Genomic DNA, 23,261 nt, shown 5'->3' with positions numbered 1-23,261 from the left:
AATCTCCTTTATGCCCCCTCCGGGACCCTCACAGTCTTTCTAAAGTGTGGTGACCAGAATTGAATGCTATACTCTAGTTGTGCCCTAACCAGAGCTTTATGCAGGTTCAGCATTACTTCCCTGCTCTTGTTCTCAATATCTCTCTTTATGAAGCTCTAATTCCCTTTATAAATGTTCTCTCAATTTTCCTGCTATCCTCAAAGATCTATGCACATTTACCCCCGGTTCCTCTGTCTCTGTATACTCCTTAGGACTGTGCCACTGAGCCTATATTGCCTCTCCCTATCCCTTCTGCTAAAATGTATCTCCTCACTTTTTTCTGTGGCCAATTTTGGGAGCCTATTTACATGTCCTGTTACAGTTGACTGGTATCACCCTCACTGTTTGCCACAGCTCCAAGTTTGGTATCATCAGCAAATTTTGACTATGTATTTCAAAATCCAAGTCATTTTTATGTATCTTAAAAAACAATGGTCTGAACACTGACAATTGGGGAGCACTACTGTCTACTGTTCTCAGACCTGAAAAACAATAATTTACCATGACTCACTGGGGATTGATGGGAGTGGGGTGGGGTGGGGAGGGGGAGCGAGGAAGGGTTGATGACCTGATAAAGTCTTGAAGATAATGAAAGGGTTTGATAGTATATACATAGAGAAAATGTTTCCATTCATGGAGGAGATCAAAATTAGATTTCATGAATATAAGACAGTCATTAATAAATCCAATTGGGAATAAAGGCTTTTTTTGCACTGAGTGGTTAGGATGTGGAACTTATTCCTACAGGGAGTAATTGAGGTGAACAGCATAGATACACTTAAGGGGAAGCTGGATAAGCACCTATGGGAGAAACGAGTAGGATTTTACACTTAATCTTAAAAATCTGCATTTGGAATGTAGGAAAATAGATTTAAGCAACAAATCAAATTGGAACAGAAATGGGTGTTAGGGGGAAAGCTGAAGACTGAGATAGACACGGTAGTTTCTGTGCTGCTAGGATTGGGAGATGTTATTTGGAGAGCAACAAAGTGTGTTGACCAGTGGAACTGATGTCTGTTGTGGAAAATACCATGACTACGTAAAAGATTAGGGTGGATCTATGAAGAACATTTCCTTGCGAGATTTAATTGATGGTATAGGCCAGAATTTACTGGCCCCGTTGGCATTGAGTGTCACGGCAAGGTGGGGTGGGAGGGTGCAGGGGGACAACATGGCGAGAAGGTCAAACAGCATTTTCAGCGGGATCAACCAATGGTGTCCGCCATGGTGGAACGCCAATCCCAATGTAGGCGGTCGTGAACCCACTTTGCATCCTGCTAAGGGGGTGCAAAGTAAGGCCCAATTGAAATCGACCCCCAGCGCCAAATACACCGTTACACCAGCAGGAAAACATGCTGATCCAGGACACATCTGGACAAGTGTTACGTGCAGAAGTCGGGACTTCCCGTTGCTTAGGTCACAGACATCCGAGGAGCAAACGGTGCTAGAGCCCTGCTACAGCTGCCAGACCCTGCCTGAACATGTGCATTGCACGCTGAGTGCACTCTCATAGATATAGCTCTGCTGCAAAGCAGCTCATGAAAGGTGGGAGGTCCCTGTTGGTGTCTCGGGTCTGCTTCGGAACATCATAGTCTTGACCATGGGCTGCTAAGGATGATCAGCAAGGAGGGAAGAGGAAAGTCCACTTGTGAGTGGGAGAGGAAGATGTACTGGGGTTGGGAGAGGCTCTTTGGGAGAGGAAGGTCTAGGTTTGACTGAGAGAAGAAGATGCACCAAGTGAGGGGGTGTTGAGGTTGTGAGGGGGGCAGAAACAAAGGCGTCAGGGGGTGAGGTTGGGAGGCGGGACCAAGGTATTTGGGGGTGAGGATGGGAGGGGGGAGGATAGAGGATGGTGGAAGAAGGTGTAACGGGGGAGAATGCCGCACTTTGGAACTCTCTGCCTCAGAGGGCGGTGCAGATAGTGTCACTGCATATTTTTAAGACAGAGGTGGAAAGGTTCCTGTTAGGCAAAGGAATTAAAGGTTAACAGGGGTAGAAGGGACGTGGAATTCAAAACACAAACAGATCAGCCATTATCTTAATGAACGGTGGAGCATGCTCAAGGGGCTAATTGGCCTACTTCTGTTCCTATTTCATACGTTCAAACGGGAAGGTAGGTGTAAGGGAAGGAGTTCGGAGGCGGGAAGGGAGTATGGAGGGGGGAAGGAGTTTGCAGTGGGAAGGAGTTCAGAGGGGGGAGGGAGTAAGGCCACAGGAGGGAGCAAGGGTGGAGGATGGAGTAAGGGGGAAATGTCCAGGTGCACATGCAAGGGAGGAGTCTGTGGAGTCAATGACTGTCTCCATGGGAGCAAACTGATGGTGGGCGTGATAGGAGGAAATGATTAATATGAAAGGGGGCAAAATGAGCCAGAAGGGTGGTGGTGAGATAATAGCGGTAGAAGGGACGGTGAGGGTCGTTGGTGGGGATTCGGTGCCAGACACGGACTCTGGTGATGGGAAGGAGGAGGTTGGGGAGGTCAATGTGAATGGGGATGGGATTCTAGGAAAGGTAGGGAACGTGCAGGTTCACTTGGACAACCTGGAAAGAAAAGGGCCCGGATTGGTAGGTGACAGTGGAGAGGTGGAAGGTGATGCCAGCGGGGCAAATGAAACTGAAACACAACATTGCACATTATTCAGTGAAAGTGAAGAAATTTTCAGTGACGAAACATGTTCAGATGTGCAAGCACTTGAGATCAGAATTTCTTAACTTTTCTAGGCCTACCACTTCTTCTAGGAGCTGCCCGGCATGCGCGGTGGGGTGGAGACAGCCTGTGCAATGGTTGGCCCTGTTGCCTCTGATGACTTTGGCATGTGTCCTCTGAGAGGCCGATGCCTTGAGGGCCCTTGCTTGCTTTGGCTATCCTCCTGTGGGCCAGCTGCTCCCACTGCAGTAACAGGGGGCGAGGATGAGGGGGTCACAGGCAAAGGGGACTCAGAGGGAGCAGGCAGTCTCCGAGATTCCTGAGTGGCTGACCCAGGGATGTCCAGCTGCTGCCCTTCTTCACTTTGGCTGCCCAAGAGCCCCAAGCCTGACTCCTTGAGGGGAAGGAGCACCTGGAGGGACATCGAGGTGTCCCATTTCCCTCTCGCGTTGCCATTGCTGCAACTCACCCATAGCTACTGCGATGGAGTGCAGGTCTGCGCACATCTCTGCACTCTGTTGGACCAGGGTCCCCATGGCATTCGCTATCCACCCTATGGAGACCTCCATACATGCACATATGGGAGCCACTTCATCAGAGAGTAGGCAGACACACTCCTCCAACTCACATGCCACTCTGTTCAGGGCTTCCAACAGCTCTATATGATGTTCCCCTGCCTTCTGCTGACTCTCCACAGAGTTGGAAGGCCCAATCCAAAGGCTTGTCATCTGACTCGGATCTCACAGACACCTCTTCCCCAGCCGTCCTCCAAGTGCTGGGGAGCTCAGCTGAAGCTGCCTCCTCCTGCTGTGGACATGTGTCCGTGCAGTGACCTCCAGACTGTGAACCCAAGCTTGCTCTAGATCTAGGTCCCACTGAGGTGTGTATCTCTTCTCTGGTGCAGGGTGTGGGTAAGCGCTGTGATGGGTCTCCATCACAAGAGCTGGAAATAAGCTCTTCAATGGAGGAGGTGTCCTCTTGGCTGGAGGTGAGGACTTGGATGGAGTTGAGGGACTGGTTGGCTGAGGGTGTCAATCACTTGGCAGGCCTTGCTGTGAACCAAAGTAGAGATAATTGGTGCGTGGCAGCAGAGTCAAAAGCATGGGAGAGAGCACTCACAGTTGCATTGAGAGGGTGATGATGTGGTGCAGGATCCTCACAAGGGTGTTCGCTGTCAACCTCACCAATTTGGCAGGCAGGGTCCATGTCCTCACCAGTCGGCTTGATGGCACAATCCTTAAAGTGATTGAAGGGCCTAATATGGGCCACTCTGCCCCCAGTCTGGGACCTCTCCCTGCTGATGTGAGCAGGCTTCTCCTGCATGAAAACAGATGGAGAGGGTATGAGCAGGACATATGGCACTGCATGGTGGGTGGTGCCATGGATGGGATGAGTACCCAAGCTCCAGAGGATATGTCTGATGGGGATGTGAGGGTGTGTGTGAGAGTTAGTAGCATTGTTCCTCGAGGTGTGAGATCCCTGTGGATATGTGAAGGGTTTGAGAGTGTGTGAGTTGAGAGTGATGAGGTGGTTGACTTACCCAGGCAGAATGGAGGAGATCATTCATCCTCTTCCTGCATTGGATGGCTGACCTCCTCTGTGCTCCAGTGGTGCTGACCACCACTGCCACAGCCTCCCAGGCCAGATTGGTGACTCTGGTGGACCTCCTGCGGCCAGCAATGGGTTAGAGGACATCGCAGCAACTTTCCACTGCGTCCAGCAGGTGTACCAGAGAGGCTTCACTAAATTTGGGAGCTGCCATCTTCTTTGCTTTCGGGGCCATCTATCATCTGGAACAGTCCTGGTCTGAAGACATGAAGTAGGCTGCACTCTGGTGTGCTTTAAATAAGGTGTTCAGAGAGAGAAAGTGCTGAGCTCATGGCGTGGTGGACAAATCCGAGCCCACCTGCCAATGATTCGGCGTGTTCCCTGTGAATGCATAATTAATAAGGCGGGACATGCAAGAATGGGACAATATGGCACGAAAAGCCGCCATTATGGCTGGCGGGTAAAACATCCTTTTTCCCCACCTGCTAACACACTTTGTCCAAATCTGGCATGATTCCACCCATGGAATCCACAATGGGATGGATTGCACATTGCTGGTCTGTAGAAAAAGCTGGCAAATGGGTTGAAAGATCATTTCTCCTTTCTTAATCGTCTCCCATTAACACAGTGCAAAGAATTCCAGTTTCGATGACAGTAATTTATTTTTTCAACCTTTCTACTAAAAGCTGGATATTGTAAACATTAGAGTTTATCCTGGTTTTGTCCAAACTTTGACCTTTATTTCTTTTTGTATGTTTTTGTGGGAGGGACTTGAAAGGCCTCATAAGTCAGTGATAAGTTTTTCTTTAGTTAAATTGTTGCAGTACTTGTGGTGATGGTACTCCCCACAAGGGTGCTAGGTAGGAAAGTCAAGGATAGTGACCCAGTGTGGATGAAAGAAAAGCCATATATCTCAAAGTCAGGATGTTGTGTGGCTTGAAGGGGAGATTGAAGTTGATGGTTCTTTTGTTCTTCTTGGTGCAAGAGTGCATGAAATAGGGGTGTGCCATCTACCTCTTAGTTCAGCTTATGACTGGTATAAAAACATATTTGAGTAGAATGAAGTGTACTGCTTCTGTATTGTGTAATAATTTGGAAGAGGTCTCTATTTTAATGTTCATGGGGAACTTCTGTCAGAGTTGACCTGAGAGGGAACAGTATAACAGACCCATAATTAAAAGCAGTGGTGAGGAATCAGTAGAAGTCAAATGGAACTAGTTTGAAAAAGAGAATAAAAGTCAAAGTGTGCAACCAGAGGAAAGCAGGTATGTGATTTGCTGGTGAGCCTTTTTTTCTTCTCTCAACCAGGATGCTAAGCTAAACCAGGAGCCAGGAAATTAAAAAAAAATGATCAGAGTTTTAAAAAGAGCAAGAGCTGAGATCCAGAGGGGAGATTTAAAAAGAGCGGGAGCTGAGGGTGGAGATTTAAAAAGAACAGGGACTAAGAGTGGAGATTTAAAAAGAGCATGAGCTGAAGGGCAGAGCTATGCAGGTCCGGCAGGTCAGTGAGAGGGAGAGAGTCAGCCTGTGGGAGAGGCGGCGAATGGGAGAGTTGATGAGAAGGACAGAATCAGCCTGTGGGAGAGGCGGTGACTGGGAGAGTTGATGAGAAGGACAGAATCAGCCTGTGGGAGAGGCAGTGACTGGGAGAGTCAGTGAGAAGGAGAGAGTCAGCCTGTGTGAGAGGCGGTGACTGGGAGAGTCAGTGAGAAGGAGAGAGTCAGCCTGTGGAAGAGGCAGTGACTGGGAGAGTCAGTGAGAAGGAGAGAGTCAGCCTGTGTGAGAGGCGGTGACTGGGAGAGTCAGTGAGAAGGAGAGAGTCAGCCTGTGGAAGAGGCGGTGACTGGGAGAGTCAGTGAGAAGGAGAGAGTCAGCCTGTGGGAGAGGCGGTGACTGGGAGAGTCGGTGAGAAGGAGAGAATCAGCCTGTGTGAGAGGCGGTGACTGGGAGAGTCGGTGAGAGGGAGGGAATCAGATTGTGGGAGAGGCAGTGAGTGGGTGGAAAGTAGAAAGTGTTCGGATTTTTTGGCCAAAGGCCAAGGGTCGACTTTTACACAAGATCAATTATTAGTTGAGCATATACAGTGGTGATCTCTGGATTACTCCCGCTACCATGCACAAGTGGGTATAGAAACAAGAGAATAAAGCAGATAAGTGTGAGGCTGGAGAGATGGTGCAGGTGGGAGGGCTTTAGATTCCTGGGATATTGGGATCAGCTTTGGGGGAGATGGGACCTGTATGGGGCAGGCCAATTTCCTTGCAGAGTGATTTGCTAATGGTATTGGGGATAAAATAACTTGGCGGGGGTGTGGGAACCAGAAGGTAAAACTAGGAAGGAAAACCAAGTGGCGCAGACATTTGGGAAAGACAGTTAGCACTACAACAGGGAACAGTAAATTAGTAGGTGGAGTAAATTAGTAGTAAGAGGAGATGTAATAAAGTCTAAATTAGGATTACTGTGCATGTGTGAATGCGGGGAGTGTGGTAAATAAGACTGTTAATCGGCAGGCACAGCCAGCCACATGGAAATATGATGTGTGGCAATAACAGAGGCCTGACTCAGAGAAGTGCATGTCTGGGTACTAAATATTTCTGGACACAAGATAGGGAAAGAATGAAAGGAGGAGGGGTGGCAGTGTTGATTAAGGAAAACATTACAATTCTGGAGAGAGAGAATATCCCAGAGGAGTTCATTATAGAATCAATTTGGCTAGAGCTGAGAAACAATAAGGGCACCATTACAATGCTCAATATATCCTGTAGGTAGGAAAGATATGGATGCACAAATTTGCAAGGAAAGTACAGAGAGGTTAAAGAATTAGAGAACAGTTATAATGGGGGAGTTTAATTATTTGAATATAGATTGGGGTAGTAATTGTGTAAAGGGCAAAGAGGAACACAAATTCATAGAGTATGCTCAGAACATTTTCTACAGCAGTATGTTTCCAATCCAATGAGAAAGTAGGCATTGCTGAATCTGGTTCTTGGTAATGAGGTGGGCCAAGTGGACCAAGGGTCAGTGGGAGAACATTTTGGGGAAAAGTGATCATTGTATCATCAGATTTAGGTGGGCTATGGAAAAGAAAGAGGAGCAATCCAAAGTAAGAGTAATTAATTACGAGGGGGTGAACTTCAGTGGGGTGAGAACTGATCTGTCCCGGGTAAATTGGAATCAAAGGTTGGCAAGCAAAACTGTAAAGGAACAATGGTCTTCCTTTAAAGAGGAGATTGTTCAGGTACAGTCAAGGTACATTCCCATAAGGGGAAAGGTAAGGAAAAACAATCCAGCATTTCCTGGAAAGACAAAAGAGATGGGGAGCAAAATGAAGAAGAGAAAGGATATATATGACAGATGTCAGGTGGATAATACAACTGAGAATCAGGCTCAATTTTGAAGTTGCAGAGAGAATTTAAAAAACAAATAAGAGACACAAAGAGAAAGTATGAGAAGAGATTGGCAGCTAACATAAAAGGAAATCCAAAAGTCTTCTGTAGGCATGTATATAGTAAAGGGTGATAAAAGGAGGAATGGGACCAATTAAGGACTGAAAAAGGGTTTATGTAGGGATGTAGGAGCATGACTGAGGTACTAAATGAGTACTTTGCAAATGTCTTTACCAAGGAAGAAGATGCTACCCAAGTCATGGTGAAGGAGGAGGTATTTGAGACACCAGATGGTTTTAGAATTGATAAGGAAGAGCCATTAGATAGGCTGGCTGTAAGTAAAGTTGGTAAGTCATCAGGACCAGATGAGGTGCATCCAAGGATACTGAGGAAGTAAAGGGTAGAAATTCTGAAAAAGCTGGCCATAATTTTCCTTAGATACAGGTCTGGTGCCAGAGGACTGGAGAACTTCAAACATTACACCCTTGTCATAAGAAGGTATGAGGATAAGCCCAGCAACTACTGGCTAGTCAGTTTAGTCACAGTGGCGGAAAGGCTTTTAGAAATGATGGGCAGAAACTAATGCCTCTCCCAGACATGAGTTCCGAGGCAGGGGTGGGGGCAGGAGGGCACGGGTGTGTGCTATGTGACCGCCAGAAGGATGTGGGGTGGAAATACTGCTACCTCCCCAACACCCCCGATTAAGTCCAGGCTTGTGAGTGGCCTTCCCACCCGGACAAAAATTCAGGCTCTTCAGTAGGCCCCTTAAGCCTGCTCCGCCATTCGATAAAATCATGGCTGATCTGATTATGGCCTCAATTCCACTTTCCTGCCTTCCCTTGACTCCTTTGTCAGTCAAAAAAACTATCTAACTCAGCCTTGAATATACTCAATGATTCAGCCTCCACTGCTCTCTGGGGACAAGAAATCCACAGACCAGCAACATTCTGAGAGAAAAATAGTTCTCCTCATCTCAGTCTTAAATGGGAGATACCTCAATTTTTAAACTGTGTTTTCTAGTTCCAGATTGCCCCACAAGAGGGCCTCGATCCTCTCTGTTATCTCATCAATAAGCTTCAGTGACATAGTTAAACACGATTTGCCCTTAACAAATCCATACTGGCTTTCCTTAATTAACCCGCATGTGCCCAAGTGGCTATTAATTTTGTCCAGAATGATCATTTCTAGAAGTTTCCCCACCATTGAGGTTAAACTAACCGATCTGTAGTTGCTGGGTTTATCATTACACTATTTTTTGAACAAGGGTATTGCATTTGTAATTCTCCAGTCCTCTGGAATCACCCCTCAGCCAAAGGAAGACTGGAAAATTAAGGCCAGTACCTCCACAATTTCCATTCTCACTTGCCTTAGTACCGTTGAATGCATCCCATCGGGCCCTGGTGCCTTATCAACTTTATGTATGGCCTATCCAGTACCTCCTCTTTATCAATTTTAAACCCTTCAATTGTCTCAATTATCTCCTCTCTCAATGTGACCTGTATGGCATCTTCTTGGCAAAGACAAATGCATAGTATTCATTTAATACCTCAGCTATGCTCTGTGCCTCGATGCATAAATCTTCTTTTTGGTCCCTAATCGTCCCTACTCCTTTTACTACCCTTTTCCTAGTTATATGCCTATGGGAGACTTTTGAGGGTTCCTTTTTATATTAGCTGCCAGTCTCTTTTCATACTCTCTCTGCTTTTCTTAATTGCCTTTTCACTTACCTTTGAATCTTTTATATTCAGCCTGGATCTCAGTTGTATTATCCACCTGGCATCTGCCATAAGCACACTTTTTCTTCTTTATCTAATTCGCTATCTCTTTCAACATCCAGGGAGCCCTGGATCTGTTTGTCCTGTGTTTCCCCTTTGTGGGAATATACCTTGACTGGGCCTGAGCTATCTCCTCTTTAAAGGCAGTCCATTGTTCAGTTATCATTTGGCCAACCAACCCTTGTTTCCAAAACAAAAACAGAATTACCTGGAAAAACTCAGCAGGTCTGGCAGATCTCCGCCAATGCTGCCAGACCTGCTGAGTTTTTCCAGGTAATTCTGTTTTTGTTTTGGATTTGCAGCATCGCAGTTTTTTGTTTTTAACCTTTGTTTCCAATTTATCTGGTCCAGATCCATTCTTACTCCACTGAAGTTCACCCTCCCCTAGTTAATTATTCTTACTCTGGACGTTTCCTTGTACTTTTCCATAGCCAGCCTAAACCTTAGGATACAATGATCACTATCCCCAAAATGTTCCCCTACTGACACTTGGTCCACGTGGCCCACTTCATTCCCCTAAACCAGGCCTAACAGTGCCTCCTTTTTCATTAGGTTGGAAACATACTGCTATAGAAAATTTTCCTGACCACAATCTAGGAACTCTTGCTGCTCTCTGTACTTTACATGATTAGGTCCATACTTGGATAATCAAAGTCCCCTCTTATAACTACACTATAATGCTTACACCTCACAGTAAATTCCTTGCAAATTTGTTCCTTTATGTCTTTCCCACTGGTTGGTGGTCTATAGACCACGCTGAGCAACGTAATTGCACCTTTTTTGTTCCTTAGCTTTAAGCAAATGGATTCTGCCCTTGTCCCTTCTGAAGCATCCTCTCTCTCCAGCACTGCAATGCTCTGCTTAATTAATACTTCTCCTTTCCTATCTTTCCTGAGCTCCTTGTATCCAGGAATATTTAATGCCCAGTTCTGCCTTCTTTAAACCAAGTCTCTGTTATATTTCCACACGGCAATCTGTGCCTGTGTCTTACCGACCTTATTTACCATATTCTGTGCATTCACCCAAATGCACAATAACCCTAATTTAGACTTTAGTATTTTCTCCCTCACTCTGAACCCACCTAATAACTTATTGTTTCCTGCTCTAGTGCCAGGCAGATTGGTGGAATGGGTGCACAATTGGCAGGTGAAATTTAATGCAGAGAAGTGATTCATTTTGATAGGAAGTATGGGAAGAAGCAACATAATATAAAGGGTAAATTCTAAAGGGGCTGTAGAAGCAGAAGGCCGTGGGGGTATTTGTGCACAAATCATTGAAGGTAACAGGGCAGGTTGAGAGGGCAGTTAATGTAGCATATGGGCTCCTGGGCTTTATAAAGGGGCATGAAGTACAAAGGCAAGGAAGTAATTATAAAGCTGTATAATACACTGGCTCAGCCTCAACTGGAATATTGCAACCAGTTCTGAGCATCACACTTCAGAAAGGATGTGAAGGCATTAGACAGGGTGCATAAAAGGTTCAGGAAATAGTTTCCAGGGGTGAGGAACTTCAGTTACATAGATAGATTAGAGAAGTTGGGACTGTTCTCTTTGGAGAACAGAAGGCTGAGAGAGCACTTGATAGCAGTATTCAAAATCATGAGTAGCCTGGACAGAGTACATGAGGAGAAACTGTTCCCCTTGATGGAAGGATCAAGAACCAGAGGACACCCGTTTAAGGTGATTGGCGAAAGAAGCAATCGTGACATGAGGAAAAATGTTTTTATGCTGCAAATACTTTGGATCTGGAATGCACTGCCTGAGACTATGGTGGAGGCAGATTCAATTGTGACTTTCAAAAGAGAATTGAATCATTATCTAAAAGAGGAAAAATTTGGAGGGCTATGGGGAGAAAGCGGGGGAGTGGTACAAGGTGAATTGCTCTTGCAGAGAACTGGCAAAGACATGACAGGACGAATAGTTTCCTTCTGTGTTGTAACCATTCTAATTTCTATGATTCTAAGATTCATTGTGGGAATTAATAGAATCATCGTGGTTATCTCCCAGCATGCATCAATATGGTTCGCTGCAACATGTGGTAAGGTAACATTCCTCAGTGCAATATAATGTATGGGTTTGTTTCCCCAAGTGATTTGAAAGCAAACTGGACAATGATTTTAGAACATTTGCTGCATAGATTTTGACAAGAAACCAATTTCAAATGACTATTTTTGTTCTTTTACAGAGAGGCTGTTCTGAATGACAGATATATGCAGGCAAAGACTGAGGCTGATGATCAGAGGACTTTTGCTTTATTTTGTTTATGCAACACTATATAAAAAACTATATACTCTTTGTGAGGTTTGTTTCTCCAAATGATTTTAAGCACTTTGGGAGACAGATTTTAGCAGTTTTTTGTTTTAAATTTTACATTGGATCTGCCATCAAGTCTTTTGTTTAACATTAGGGAGAAAGAGTACAAGAGAGAACGTGAGAGACCAACATAATTCACACAAAGGCATTGGTAGCACCATTTTAAAATAGGCAGGCACAGGGACATACAGATGGATAGCTTTCACCTTTTTCATGCACAGCAGGTCCAAGAATGACAGGACAATCAATTTTAACAAGCTGCATTGTTGTTGCCAAAGTAAAGGTGAATTAGATTTCACCCAGTTAGCTATAGGGTGCACCTTTCATAATCCTATTATGTACATTAATAGGGAAGAATTCTACATATTCAATCTCCATCTTATGTTGTGGCTGTCAGTACTGCAACATTCAAGCTAATGTTTACTTTGCTGATTGTTATCACACTGAGTTTGATTTTATTTTACGTGGAGAATTGCAAAAGAATGATTGTTTATCTGTAAACATATTTATGCAGTGATTATACTTTTTTGTCATTTATGCAGCTGTACTGGGTAAGGGAAACAGTAATTACATATTTATTTTCTAGTAATTAAACAAAACCCTTGCTTCACAGTATCTAAGCAGTTAAATGTCTTTCTGATTCTTTAACTGAATAATTACATTCCTCTACATTGATATCTACTCAGGTTCTCGGCTTTTTGGGTCAAAAAGTCTTAGCACATTGGACCACTTTAGAATCTGAAGGCAATGTGACATGCATCTGTGACTTATTTGTCCCTATACCTGGTGCTACCGATGTTTGAGTGCCATATACTTCAGATAGTGTCTACACAGTCTGTCCCCTCTAGTCTTCCTATAAAAACACAGAAATAGGAGCATTCTCAATTAAAACCTAATGAGGCTTCTTTTGAATGTGGGGAATGGTAAAATCATCAGATCACAATCATAGGTATGAAGGAAAACAGTGAAGCTGTTGTCAACATCAAAAAAATCTGTCAGGAACAAAGATTTTACAAGGTCTTTACAATACCTTACGTGGCCTTTATCACCTACCTTGTCAGATGCTCCAATATTTCACAAGAGTGACATTGGAAAAATCTGTCAAATGGAAAATGGTTTGGGATCTGGCATAATGGATTTATTTTTGCGTCACACTTTCATTATTCAGAGGAAACTCTACCATCTACATTTAGTCCCAGCAATTCTGTTTTGAAGTTTTTTACCTTTTCGGTGAAGAATTTAAACATGTTTCAACTTCTACTAATAGTCTGGTTCACAAGTGTTCCAATGTCTCAGTTGGATATGCTTAATCTTGAAGTAACATCGGGCAGGATTTTGCCGTTCACGGGGGTGCTCAGCAGGGGTGGGCAGGGGCTGTCAACCATGATAGGTTCCGCGTTGCGATTTCACACTGGCGGGACAATTAAGGCCTGCCCAACATGGAACGCAAGCGGCACCTGTGCAGTTGGGTGGGGGGAGGAGGGTGAGTGGACCTAGCACAATCCTTGCACATGTGCGCAAAAGAGTGCTTCAATCTCCCTGAGGCATGGAGCTGCCTCAGGGAGATGAAGCACTGTTTAAAAAAGGAAATAAAATTGTCATAAAACATGTCCCCTCATGTGACACTGTCACATGAGCTGGGACATGTTTTTAATTCAAAAATAACATTTTTATTTGATGTTTATTTGCTTTAGGAAACCTCATTCCACCCGCGGTTGAGGTTTCTTAAAAAATGTAAAGGCCGCTTGGCCACCTTGCCTGCCTGCCAACTGTTAAGTTGAACAGGCAGCGCAAATTTGAATTTAATTAGATTATTAATGGCCTTAAAAGGCCTTTTAAATGTCGGCAGGTGTGCAGCTAACTCCGGCATGCACTCGCCAAATGAAATATCACGAGACTGCGCGACGGCATCGGGATGCTCGCCCGACATCATCACGCTTCTTTTTACGCTCGGGTGTGTTGGGCACGCACCCGCACGCCAAATGTAACATTCTGCCCTTCATTTCCTTGAAGTGGCTGCCAGTGATAGAGAACATCTCAAAGTTGAAACTGCTTTCACATAAACAATCATTCATCCATTAAAATATAGCAGAAATAATTTTTTTACCTATGGTCTGTGTGTTGTCTCAGAACTCATTTTTCTAATTATGATGATGGCTTGAAGATTATGACCATAATCTTTCATCCTGGAACTGAACAATCCCCATGTTTCTCTGCTTCTGAATGTTAGGAAATAACCAACCTAGTTCCAAGAAGAATACTGCACTTCATATCTTTTGGGTATTCATGGATACCACATCAACCAAATTACTCTCATCTACCCTCTCTGTTACCAAAAAATTCAATCAAGTTAGTTAAACACAGTTTGCCATTAACAAATCCATGCTGGCTTTCCTTAATTAATCTGCATTTGTCTAAGTGACTGTTAATTTTATTCTGGGTTATCATTTGTATAATCCTTCCCACCATATTTCTCTATGTTCCAGTTTGCTTTAGATGATGCAAGCAGAGCCACAACTGAATGTCCAACACATTACACACATCAGTTGAATACATACATGCTTGTTAAGTTGCTGAGTCCAGAGAAAGCTCCACTTGGAATAACGCTCAGACTGGTGTATTTAAATGTCCTGGATTTGGAAGAAAATAAGGTGTTAGCAACACGGGATAAACATTTGATGCTTGGGTTTATAAAAAATACACAGCAATACCAAATAAATTAGTAGCCATGGTTGGTCAGGAGAGATAATTACACAAGGGAGTCCTGGGTCATCTGATTTACATAGCCATTGGAAGGGTGTTTGGCAGAAATCTATGATCCAGCTCAAATGCCTTGGAGAATTTTAATCTCTGCCACTGCCAAATCTTCAGAGCCCTTAGGAACAAAGCGGATGCCCACAGCTGAAGAGATCACAAAATCTCAAAACTGTTTTGAGTCAAACTCATTCCCAAACCACTGGAGAATTGTGCCACATAAGTCAATTTGCTGTGTGTACCAGCAACAGGCAAATCACTAATGCCCTGTTTATTAGTACTGCACAATTTATTAAGTTTGACAGTGGTCCCAGACAAGTGAACAAGCATGCAATCACATTCTATAGGGTTATTGGATTTCCCAAGTTTCTTGGGGCAATCAATAGCACTCAGGTGGTTATGTGTGGCCTGACTGCCAGTGCCAAATTCACATCAACAGAAAGGGATTTCATTCCTTGAATGTACACTCACGGGTGCCATATCCCGCAAGCAAATGCAAAGAATGCTGGGACATCCCATGATATTCTTATCCTCGGATTGTTTCACATCACCACTCATTCCCTTAGTCAAAGGTAGTTGCCAGAATGGCTCTTTAGAGACAATGGATACCCATTCCTCCCTTGGCTCATGGACCTTGAACATTGAAGCACGCCTACAATAATGCACAGACAGAGCCAGAACTTAACCAGATGAGTTGTAAGTATCCTTAAAGGATTGTCCAGATGTTTGGATTTTTCACAGCATGCTTTATACTCCGAGCACCATCTCATGAATTGCTATCATCTTTTCCACACTACCCAATTTCAAAATACAAAAGGGGCCAGAAAGATCCCTCTCATCACATTGCACCTGCATTTAATCCACACACACACACACTGACACAATTTTTGGTAGTCCTAGGAAATCCAGGGATACTGAAGTGAGCACAGAGACCTGAGTTTTCCTCTTCATGCCCCCAGGGATAAAGAATGAAATCCACGCTGATGTCTGTTAGCACTAGGTTAGCAGTGTTTAGAGAAAAGACTGGTCACAGCTGGGCTTGAGATTAAAGTGAGCCCTCTAGGCCAAAATAATAAACCAAAATTTAGATGTCAAAGTTTACAGCACATTCAGTGCAGTTGTAAGGGAATGCTGCATTGATGTAGTTGCCAGACTCCTTAATTAAGTGCTTTTGGAATGTTTTGAGATAATAATTATTTATACAAGTGCAAAATTATTATTTTTTACTTACTGAAGAAATCTATATAAAATACTACCATGGCACCAGTGTTTTAAAGAATTGCCATTTCAAATCAGCATTGTTGTAAATTTGATTAAAAAATGCTCAAATTTACTCACTGATGTTTTGCTGAATTTTGCCTTCTCTCTCATTCCTGCCAAGTGGTAGATATACCTTGCTCCAGTTTTGGGGCTAGATTTTTACCAGATCGTTGGCACTCCTGTCGGTACATTTCATTTCCTGAAAGCAACAGGAGGAGGTTGTCAGCAAAGCTAAGGAGGCCTGGCTGGATGTCATCAGAGAGGTCAGGAGCTGCAGCGGTTAGTAGGACTTGGGTCTAGTGCAGAAAGTGGTTCAGAAAGCTTCTACGGTCTAAGGTGAGGAAGATACAAAGCCAAGCTGACAGGCATGAGTATCTTAAAGAGATGAAGCACCCAAAGGTCTTCAAGACAGACAGTGCATAGGTACAGTGAGGAGTTGTGTTCACAGTATCAAGGATCAAAGCTATGTTTGCTCGGGAGGATGGTAATCTAAGCCTGGGCCAATGCAAAGATGGGATCATCACTCATAATAGCGGATCATGGGAAGGTTACCTGTATTGCAGGAGAAAAGTTCAGACAATAACCGTGAGAGCAGTTATTCAGGGGTGAAGTGGCCAACCTGACAATATTGATGCACATAGAAGAGGGAGGCCCTTGATTTTGGCTGGGTGTCCCTAGTATAGGCAGGCGATGACAGTGAATTAGTGTGGGTGGAGAGAGGGTGAAAGTTTATTGACTGATCCATGAATGCATCTTGGAGCAGCTTCCAATTTTATGAAGTAATTTTCAGTACAGGTCAGTTAATGTGCTGACAGATGTCTAATGAATCACCCGCTGAGACGAAGGAGGTCAAGTAACTGATGTTTTCTCTGTTACACAGCCGATAGGGGAGGATGAGCAGCCGAGTTTGGAAACCACAGTGACTTAAGAGGACAACTTTTAATTTAAGGAAGCACTGTCATAGTTCGCCCTCTGCCAGTACAGATACACACACCTCGGTGGGGCCCCAGATAACTTTAGAATAGGTGGCACAGGGTGAGCATCATGGCAGGAGCAGCTGATCAAGGCAGAGAACACTATGGGCAGCTCTCATTGGAGGACAGAGGGCAGCTCCAGCCATATTTACCCAGCTGGAGGTGCTGAGCCTCAAGGACAATGTACAAAGTAGGTGCCAGTGGAACAGCAGAGGGAGATGTGTGGACATCTGTCAGAGTTTCCTGAGACATTACGTTCCCTGGTGCAGAAAATGGAGGAATCCATTCATGACAGGAACACCACAATGTCTCAGACATATGAGGACATGAGCTCCTCCATTGAAACAGTGGTCACTTTCATGAAGAGTCATACGCAATAGTCTACTGAATGGGTGCAGGAACAGTGTGTCTGCATGAACAAACTGAATGATACATTCTGCAGCATTGACCGATCTGTTGCAGTGATGACACACGGAAGCATGCATGCCCAATCAGGTGTTCTTCCACACCTGGTAACTGTGGATGTGCAGAAGGGCCATGAGAGGACTGAGGCAGGAAGGGGTAATATATATGGTGTCACGATTCAAGGGAACCCAGCTTCTGAAACCAACCCTCCCGCCCCTCTGACTGCACGTCACACATAGTAAGCCTTCTGCACCATGGCTGAGGCTTTTCCTCTGTAAGCACAGCTGGTGTAACCTGTCATGGTGCATGTGAGGGCACCACAACCCCAAGAAATGGCACCGCAGGCATCTCAGCCATGAGGTCACTCATTCAAGCAGCCTGCCTCCTAATCTACTCAAGCCACAGGGGGAGCATAACATCTCACAAGAAGACAGAGAAGCGGTTATCCCATCACATTGGATTTCACCTGCGTTCAGGTCAAAAAGCTTTTGTTTAGTGCGTACATTTTAATGTCATGAAAAGGTCCATACGTAACATGTGTCACATTGTTTGTTTTGGAAATTGCGAACTCATCATAACGTCCTGCCTGTTGGTGAGGTTTGAAAGTGTCATATGGCAACGACTTGCTGCATCATGAGAACGAAACCCCATGTGAATTGGATGTAGTGTTGGACTCTGGATCCTCGGCCACAGGACTCAAATGTCTGGGTGGCTATGCTGTGTTTCTGACTGATTGACCTTGAGATCATCATCCTCCAATGAGGAGGTGCGTCCATCCCCATGGACTTCCTCCAGGTACACACTTCTGTGGATGGTCATTTGTGTAGTGCACAGCAGATCACAACAGTGTGGGAAACACTTGATAGGACATAGTGGAGGGTGACATCCAACCAAAGAAGGTACCAGGATCACATTTTCAGGAGGCTGATGGCCTGCTCAATGGTTTCTTATGCTGAGATGGCAGTGGTTGTATTGTTCCTGTGCCTTAGTTGTGAGGTTTTGCACTGGGGTCAGCAGCATTCACTTTATTAGGTACCTCTTGTCCACTAGGAGCCATTCACAGAGGGTCTGTGGTGGAACGAGCAGTTGCAGCACCTGTGACTGCCTCAGGATGAAAGAATCATGATAACAGCCAGGAAACCTAGCACACACCTGCAGGAACCACTTACAATGGTCAGACACCAGCTGCACATGTAATGAGTGGAAACCCTTCAAGTTGATGGATGATCTGGTCTGAGACGATGGGACTTTGATGGTCATGCCCTGCATATGAAAGAATCCTACCATTGAAGTAAGCCCCACAGCCCTCTATACCTGACTGGCTGCATCTATGTTGAAGATGACAAAGTCAGATACCCTCACAAGAACTGCATCTGTCACCTGAGACATGAAGCTGTGGGTGGCCGATTGTGAGATCTCACAGAAGTCAGCTACCACCCCCTGAAAAGAGCCCAAAGCTAGAAACATTTAAGTTCATTGTTCCTTTAATGGCCTTAATAGGCCTTTTAATTGTCGGTGGGCGTGTTGCCAACTCCAACACATGCCTGCCAACTGAAATATCGCACAACTGCACGTTGACATCAGGACGCTTGCCCGATATCAACGCGTGCTATTTTATGCTCGAGCGGGTCAGATGCACGCCCATCCGCTGAGGTAAACATTTTGAGGTATTCTTCTCCTAGCCCAGTAAAGTTGAGGGCAATTATATTCTCCCTATTACTGCGCCAGCTATGAAGAGTTAATTTGGCTCAATCCTGGAACCATCCTTGTCCAACAAGATCAATGCATTACCTATCCCCTTTCACAATTCAACCATTGAGGGAGAACCCGTGTTTAAATCAGGCATTTGAATTAGCACTTACTACAGCCAGTTTGGTTTCTGATCATCTCAAGCACTTTTTTGAGAAAATGTATCTATTTCTCTTTTGCAGCTTCAACTTAAAGGGAAGGTCAACCTTCCAAAACAAGCCTTCTTAATTCCATAACAAAAACAGAAATACCTGGAAAAACTCAGCAGGTCTGGCAACATCAGCGGAGAAGAACAAAGTTGACTTTTCGAGTCCTCATGACTCTTCAACAGAACTAAGTAAAAATAGGAGAGGGGTGAAATATAAGCTGGTTTAAGGTGGGGGGGGGAAGTGGGTGGGAGGGGTGATTGTAGGGACAAGCAAGCAGTGATAGGAGCAGATAATCAAAAGATGTCACAGACAAAAGAACAAAGAGGTGTTGAAGGTAATGATAAATTCTTAATTCCATGATGTTGCAAGCACCAGACAATTCAAAATTCCCAGTCCTGTTTTAATAGCAATGCTTCACTGAACAAAATTTATTCATTGCACTTATTTAATTGTACTTTGAAAATTCCTTCTAGGTCATTAACTCTGATTGACTGTTCACTCAGTAATTTGCTATTAAGTTGAATGACAGATTTTCTTATAAATGTTATGTTTTCATTCATCACTAATAAGATTTTTAATGCTCAACCTGGCCCCAAGCCTTCAAACTAACCTTTTCACAAGTGCATAGTGGTATAATATATGATCAGGACCAGGAAAGATGTTACTGATATAGACTTGCAACAGCCATGAAGAATGGGAATTTACTGAAGGAGGTTCTGAACATATGGACGTTGTCAGAGGAGTATCTAATATCGTGGTTTAAACAAAGAATTGGATGCCTCATTGGACAATTGTAACTTAAGTTCAATTTTGATAGGGCAATATGATCTTGTCAATGAAACATCCTGTTCAGCTTGGTAAGAAGGCTATTAAAATTGCTGCAAAAAGGTGATCCACTGCTTAACCAGCATAGCTTGGTCAGCTGCTAGAAGGAACGATTGACAGGAGGTTGTCTGCTTGCTGTTGATTGTATGTATGATTTCTAGTAATGAGTTTGTGACTAACGGGTATATTGCTGATGGGTATATTGTAACAGGTGCTTGGTGTTGCTAACTAGTATTCCTAGTAACTCAGAAAAGATATTAGTGTTTAATTTGAGTTTTGTCTCCTTAATTCTCATAATTCTCATGTCAGTAATGTGTGGAGGGTAAAAGGTTACCTCCTAGACTCCCTCACAACAACATTGAATTTCTATAGCATTATTAACATAGTAACATGCCCCAAGGTACATCATTGGAGCTTTATCAGACAAAAATTGACAATGAACCAAGGAAAGGGGTATTAGGGCATGTAACTAAAAGCTTGGTCAAAGAGGTAGATCATAAAAGGAGCTTTTTAAAGCAGGACAAAGAGATAAAGAGGTGAAGAGACTCAAGAGTGAAAGTGCAGACCTTCTAGTGTTGATGGCTGAAGGCATGGTTCTCAATGGTGCAATGGAGGAAGTGTGGGATGCATAAGGCCAAAATTGAAGGAATACAAAGGGTCGAGATGAAGTTAAAGCAATAGGAGTGGGTGAAACCAATAAGGAATTTGAACATACAAACAAAAAATGTAAATGAGGGATGTAGGTGAAAAATAGGAGGGGCCAAGGATAGATCCCTGAGGGATCTGATGCTGAAACCCTAATTGATACCTTTCCTACATCTAGGTGATTATTTCCATGCACTCCTGGTTGCTCTCCATTGTTCCAACCTCCGCAAACTTGAGTTCATTCAAAATTCTGCTGCCCATTTCCTACCTTGTATTAAGTCCCACTAACCCATCTCATGTGTGCTCAAGGAATTACATTAGCTTCTGATCAAGCAAAGTCACAATTTTAAAATTCTCATCTTTGTTTTCAAATCACTCCTTGGCCTTGCCTCCCTATCACTGCAATCACTTGCAGCCCTATAATCCCCCTAGATTCCTGTGCTCTGCCAAGCCCAGCCTCTTCAGCATTCCCAATTTTAATCATTCCACAATTGGTGGCCAAAGTTTCCAGCTGCCTAGGCCTTAAAATTTCCTCCCTATATCATACTGCTTCTCACCTTTCCTTTCTTCCTTTAAGGTGTGCTTTACAATCCACCTCTTTGACCAAGTTTTTGCTGCTCTGGCCTAATAACTCTCTATATGGCTCGGTATCAAATTTTGTTCCATAATGCTTCTGCGAAACACCTTAGGGCATTTTGTTATGCTAAAGGCAGTATATAAATGCAAATTATTGTTGTTTTTGGGGTGCTCCTGAAGTAATGGTCATGGGACAGGAAGAAAAATCATTGTAGGAGATTCACTAGAGACAACTACAAGAGTGGCACAGGAGAGAGCAGTCCCACCCAGGTGGACAATGGAATACAGATTTTGGAGTAGCTTGGTGTGGTTAACCATGTCAAAGATTGCAGACAGGTCATGAAGGGTAAGGAAGAATAGTGCATCATTGTCACAGTCACAGAGGATATAATTTGAGACTTTGGTTAGGACTGTGGCAGAAGCAGAAGTTTGATTAGGAAGATTCAAGCAGGAAGATGTGGAAAAGGTGCCTATGGATTTGGGAACCACGAACATATTCAAGGACTCGGGAAAGAAAAGGAAGGTTAAAGACAGTGAAGCAATTCACAAGTACAGAAGGGTCAAGTATGATTTTGTGGGAGATGCTGATGATGGCAGATTTGAAAAGGAAGTAGACAGTGCCTGATAGGAGTGTTCTGTTTACAATATTGGCTAACCTGGGGGCAAACAAAGGAGTTGGGTTATCAGCATATTAGTGGAAATAGGTTTGAGGGAGCAGAAAGTTGGATTCATGGGTCAGCTAAGCTTGGAGTCTATGAGCAAAGCCAAGAAAGAAACCAGGGAAAGATGCCAGTTCAGGGCTCAGGCAGATAGGAAACTTAAATGAAGTTTAGTCCTGTGTGCAGAGGCAGCTCAATGGGTGGTCTTAATCTTAATGATAAAGAAGTCCATGATGTTCCTGAACTTGCTTTTGGGGGTAAGGGTGGGGGACAGTGGAGATAGGTTTAAGGAGATGTTTTGCAGGGGATGGGTTAGCTTTGCAACCTTGGATGAACCTGGAATAGTGTGCAGTTTTGGCAGAGGCCAGCCAAGCTGATGTTGTAATATGTGGTCCAACCACATCTGGCAATGCACGACTAAACCAGCAGTGTACCATATACATTTAAATCTCCCTCTTTTGGACTTAAGGGATGGAAGAAGGGGACCATACTAAAGGAAGTAACTAAGGTGGGGAAGAATCATGGTTTTACTGGGGACAAGTGTTTCAAAGGCAGAGGTATGGGTGTGATTGAGCAGATCAGTAGCTGTAGACATATCATCTCACATGAAAGGCCAAAGGCTAGAAAATTGAGAGTTTGAAAGTGCTACTGTAAGTATATTGTTCTTCGTTTTCTCAGGGCAGATACAGAAGAAAGTGGAAAGGTGGAATGGAGTTTTGATTGGCAAAGGATACGTAAGTGATCAGAAATAGCTTTTTCTGAAAGGAGAAAGACTGGCATTTATATAATGCTTTTCATGGCCACCAGATAATTAAAAGCACTTTACAGCCAATTAAATACTTCTCTGAAGTGTAGTCTAGGATAACACAGGAGCTGATTTTTATTTTCTCTATTCTTCCATGGGGTGTGGGTATCATTGTCAAGGCCAGCATTTGTTGTCCATCTCTATCTGCCCTTGAACTCAGTGGATTGCTAGACCATTTCAGAGGGCAGTTAAGAATCAACCACATTGCTGTGGGTCTGGAATCACACGTATGCTAGACCAGGTAAGGATGGCAGATTTCCCTCCCTAAACATATTCGTGAACCAGGTTGTGTTTTACAATAATCAATGATAGTTGGCATGGTCACCATTACTGAGAACTAGATTTATAATCCAGATTTATTAATTGAATTCAAATTCCACCAGCTGCCATGGTGGATATGAACTCATGTCCCCAGAGCATTAGCTTGAGTCTCTGGATTACCAGCTCGGTGACACTACCGCTACGCCACCATCTCCCAGATATGTGCACAGCAAGATTTCATAAAATGGCAATATGATAATGCCAGATAATCAGTTTTAATAATGTTGATTGAGGGGTAAATATTGACCAGGACACGAAGGATAATGCTTGCCTTCGAAATAGTGTTATGGCATCTTTTATGTTCATCTGAGAGGGCAGATGGGCCCTCAGTTTAATATCTCCAAAAAATGGTACCTCTGACAGTGCAGCACTCTCTCAGTGCTGCATTGGAGTGTCAACCTTGATTTGTGTGCTCAATTCCTGGAGTGAGACTTGTG

General features: G+C 43.9%; 1 protein-coding gene across 4 annotated transcripts in view; it reads right to left on the bottom strand.

Annotated features, from left to right (window-relative positions):
- The window catches only part of LOC121272797 (lutropin-choriogonadotropic hormone receptor-like), a 216,589-nt gene that overhangs the window by 94,051 nt on the left and 99,277 nt on the right, over positions 1–23,261 (bottom strand). For all 4 annotated transcript variants that reach the window (XM_041179579.1, XM_041179587.1, XM_041179597.1 and 1 more), the window contains exon 2: positions 14,261–14,332. In XM_041179579.1, the coding sequence (XP_041035513.1) occupies positions 14,261–14,332 (72 nt within the window). The remainder of the gene's footprint in view (positions 1–14,260; positions 14,333–23,261) is intronic.

The sequence above is a fragment of the Carcharodon carcharias genome, chromosome 2, assembly GCF_017639515.1.
Source record: "Carcharodon carcharias isolate sCarCar2 chromosome 2, sCarCar2.pri, whole genome shotgun sequence".
NCBI classification, from domain to species: domain Eukaryota; kingdom Metazoa; phylum Chordata; class Chondrichthyes; order Lamniformes; family Lamnidae; genus Carcharodon; species Carcharodon carcharias.
Note: the sequence above shows the minus strand (reverse complement) of the source record. Positions and strands in the feature narration are given on the sequence as shown.